We start from the raw sequence: 4,210 nt of genomic DNA, 5'->3' as shown, positions 1-4,210 counted from the left end.
AGTCCAAATTGGCTTGCCTTTCTTTTGTTTTTAGATCCCACTTTTGATTTTTTTTTTCCTTTTCTTATCTCATTTCCTTAATAATAACAATAAAATAATCTTTGTGTGTCTCTCTTTCCATGTGAAGAGAGAGTCAAGAGACTGCATCCCTTAATTAACAAACAAAAAATCTTACAAATCTATAATAATTTGTAGATAATAATAGTTTTAATTAATTGTCTTTTATAGAAGTACCCATAATGACTTTATCATTTCGTCTATACAATAAAATATTTATATATTGAGATTCATCTCAAAAAAATATACTCCAATATATTGAGATTGGTACGTACCCATATGCAAAAACAGCGAGGAAAGAACATATTGATATTGATTGACATAGGAAATTTCCTATACTAACATACCCTTTTGAGCAATTCAATCACCAGTTGTTAATATTTTACCTCCCTTTTCATTTCACATACCATTAAACCAAATAAGAGAAAAACTTTCAGGTTTCAGATCCCACAGACCCAAAAAATCCTTCATCATCATTCATTGATATTGTTGTGATATTGAAGAACGAAGCTTTTCATTTTCAAAACCAATCACTACTATCGTAAGTAACCCTCTTTTCATTTTCATCATCATTCTTTCGTTTCTCTTTTCTTCACTTTTACAAACCCATTGTTCATATCTAAAAGTTCTTAATTATTCTGTAACTTATAAAAATCTTAACTTTTTTTTCCTTCACACACAATCTTTCTCAAAAAAATGTGCTTTATGATTCACTTATTAGTGCTAGATTGATTAAACTTGTTGGGTTCTCATAATTCAAAATTTTCCCAATTTTCATACTTCTCAATGGATCTTCTTGCTTCTATAATTTTCTTCTTCACATTGATTTTTTTGTTTGTTTTTTCCTTAAGTTTTGACTTTTTGTTTTTTTGGTCTTTTTCTTCATTGTATTGAAGTTGGACTTTTCAACATGAAGAGAAATTTGAAGTTTTTATTTTCTTCTACTTTGGAAAATGAAAAAAGTAGTTGGCTGACTTTAGGAAACTGTCTTTTTCAAGTGATTAATTAGTTGATTAGGATTGCCTAATTAACAACTCATGATTTTGTTTGTTTCTTGAGAAAATTCAAGGATTATTATTGGTTTCAATTGTGAAATGGAAGACTTTTAACAATTTGAGTTTTATCAGAAAGTAGTAAAAATTGTAGTTTTCTTGCAAATTAGATAGATCTGATTCAGAAAAAAAGCATGATTTAGTTACTTGAACTTTGAAGTTTATGGCTTATATACAAAGATTCTATCAAAAAAGGCTGCTATTTGATGCTTGAAATTGATTGGTATAGGTTTACATAGAGGATATCTTTTGGAGATTGTGTATCTGATTTGTACAGCTAAGAAATCATTCAAGGGCAAGTTTGATTGAAGTACAAGAGAGTGGTAAATATTAGTCAGAAAAATGGGATCTTTCAAGGGCCATGCTTTGCCGGGGACGTTGTTTTTTGTAGTTGGGGTGTGGCATATTTGGGCTTCTATAGTGAGATATGTACGTAATCCTAAGATGTTTCGTGTTCGGGCGTGGAATCCTGTACCGGGTTTTGATGGGAGGCTAAAGTACTTGGAGCTCTATGTTGTTGCAATTGGTGCTTTTATTGATTTGTGTGTTGAGTTTTTGTATTCAACTCACCTCAAGATATTTGTTGGTGGTGTCCTTAACCCTTCTCATATGAATGATTTTGAGCACTCAGGGATGCTTCTTATGTTCTTTATCTATGGTGTTGTTGCTCTACTTAGTGAAAAGACCAGGTTAGTTCCCCTCTCGCTCTCTCTTGTTTATCGCGTTTTTGTTGCTTTCAATCATTCATCAATTTTCACTACCTGTTTAAATAGAATAAATTATGCTGATATAGTTTAAATTTATTCATCAATCAAGACTGTCTTTCTCATGATTAATCATAGATAGGTGCGCCAATACTCAAGTAAGATGTGTTCCAGACGGTGTGGTCAATTGGGGATCGTAGAAAATAACCGTTGTTCATATTCCGCTGTGCTACAGTGCTACAGCATCAGTGTAGCCAGCCACTATTCGGCAACACTTTGTACTAAATGGTGTATCGCAGAACAATAATGACTTGTTCTAGATAGGGCTTTATAGTGTCTTTTGCTTCCTTGACATGCAATTCAGTTGGATAGTTCTGAATTTCAGGGAAAATCTAGATCCTTTTTTTTTCTTCTGGAAACTAAGCAACTGAATTGTGTGGTTGATAATACTCTGACGTGGGACCTCCTCTGTAGTATGGATGGACCTCAGGTTTAGGCATGAATCCTCCATCTAGAACATCAATACATTAACCATCCTAATTTTTTTCACTCCCTTTTTATAATCATAAAACAAAGTATGCACTATGCTATAAGTTATTTTGCTAGTACGAGTTAAAATTTCCATTTGCATTCATTTCATTTGATGTGCTATCTAAATTAAACAAAAGATAGAGTAATGTTAAAACGAAGCTTTAGTGGTTAACTGTTACTCTTGTAGTCGTAGTGTTGTTATGTATATAGTTACTTTCAAGTGAAATTGGATTTTAAACGCTATATTGTCGAAAACAATGAAGTTTATTGTTTTGAATTCTGATCAAAACAGTTAATAAATATGTAAGATAGATCTGTCATGCTATTGATAACAGCAGAAACCCACAGATCATGTAGCAAAACTCCAAAAAGTCCATGATTTAGGCAGTTTAACTGTAAAGGTTAACATTGTGGCTTCTGCAATGTATCTGATGATCATATATGCTTTCGTAGCTGTCTTTGTGGTTGCCCCTGCAAAAAAGCTGTTTTAAAGAAAGTTATTTAAATTGGTGTTCTCGCTAATTGGTTGTGTTTCCTTCTGCGTGCCCACTGGATATGTTAGTTCTGGAGAAGCCTAGTACTCACTACTGTATTATTACAATATAAAAAAAGTTTCACTTTTAACTTTATGTGTGACTGTAAATGGTGCACTCTTTGATGCTTGTGGCACAAGGACAGTGCAAGGAGGCTAATAATTATGTTGTTCACCTGAAACTCTTTTATTTGGTGTCCTCAAGGAATATTTTGATAAGAGAAAAAATAATCTAAACAATTCAAGCTAATTGCTTTGAGAAATAAACTGAATAAGAAGGCCAGGCTAGTCTCATGAATAGGCATTTGTTGCGAGATGTACACATTCTTCACGCTTACTCCAGAATTCAATTCTCAAATATTTGATAATGCTCATTTTATTCAATATCTTCAAATTTATGCATTGCAAGGTTGTATTTCATTTGTCACAGTCCTGCATCTTTAACTAAATACACACACACACACACATTTCTTCTCTCTTTTTCAATTGTGCTTGAATATGCATTAACTTGAATTTAATTGCAACTTCTCTTTCATGCATCTTAATTTGTCTTGCTGACCATACTCCTCTCCGTTTTTTTTCTTGCATAGATTTCTTCCATTGCAAGAAGGTGTTCTATGTTTCCTAGCTGCCATGGCATTTTCCGCCGAATATCTTCTATTCTCCTTTCATTCAACATCACATAAAGGTCTCGAGGGCTACTACCACACCCTCCTCGTCTTCCAAATAGGACTATGCATTTTATCTTCAATTGCCGGAGCCCTTCTTCCAAACAACTTTCCAGCTGATTTAAGCAACGGCATCGCTTTAGCGCTGCAAGGCATATGGTTCTATCAAACTGCTTTTGTTCTTTATGGCCCTATGCTACCGGATGGTTGCAAGATTAAGGACAACAAGATCATGTGTAATTCAGTTGACAGCGAGATTCGCGGCGAGTTGCTAGCTAACTTTCAGCTCTTTGTTGCCATCCTCGCGGTTCTTGTTGGAACTGTAGCGGCTTATGTATTTGCAGCTTCAAGATATGCGAATTCTGAAGTTAATGATTTGCATACAATTCAGGATGGATTAGATCAAAACTGAAGTAGGGTTTGCTATTTTGGTTTTTCTCTTTTTTTTTTTTAAAAAAAAATTTTATTTAGCATATTAGCTACACTTGAGTATTTTGGCACTTAGTTTATTATAGAATATGTCTGTATATTGGAGTTAAAAGGTGAAAAGAAGATTATACATTTTTGTTGTGCAGTGACTTTTAGTAAGTGGTGTAGAAGGAATAGGAAACTTATTCTTTTATGTGGCATATATTTTGATTACATAATGAATTTGAACAATTTATA

The 4,210-nt window shown here is 33.3% G+C and overlaps 1 protein-coding gene across 2 annotated transcripts; it reads left to right on the top strand.

Annotated features, from left to right (window-relative positions):
* Positions 1 to 317: 317 nt before the first annotated feature.
* Positions 318 to 4,210, top strand: LOC11416941 (transmembrane protein 45B). 2 transcript variants are annotated; one of them, XM_039834418.1, is made up of 3 exons: positions 318 to 598; positions 1,387 to 1,798; positions 3,467 to 4,210. In XM_039834418.1, the coding sequence occupies exons 2-3, from the start codon at positions 1,452 to 1,454 to the stop codon at positions 3,954 to 3,956; spliced, it is 837 nt and encodes a 278-aa protein (XP_039690352.1). In that variant the 5' UTR covers positions 318 to 598; positions 1,387 to 1,451; the 3' UTR covers positions 3,957 to 4,210. The 2 variants fall into 2 exon arrangements, with proteins under 2 accessions (XP_039690352.1, XP_003612634.1); XM_003612586.4 differs by having other exon boundaries at positions 319 to 598; positions 1,339 to 1,798.

Source organism: Medicago truncatula, chromosome 5, assembly GCF_003473485.1.
Source record: "Medicago truncatula cultivar Jemalong A17 chromosome 5, MtrunA17r5.0-ANR, whole genome shotgun sequence".
NCBI classification, from domain to species: Eukaryota; Viridiplantae; Streptophyta; class Magnoliopsida; order Fabales; family Fabaceae; genus Medicago; species Medicago truncatula.
This window is presented reverse-complemented; position numbering and strand designations above follow the sequence as displayed.

Bases quoted from the DNA above. Each gene is read 5' to 3' on its own strand.
- LOC11416941 (XM_039834418.1), top strand. From the start codon at position 1,452: ATGGGATCTTTCAAGGGCCATGCTTTGCCGGGGACGTTGTTTTTTGTA. The intron at 1,799-3,466 runs GTTAGTTCCCCT...TTTCTTGCATAG, and splicing joins CTACTTAGTGAAAAGACCAG to ATTTCTTCCATTGCAAGAAG.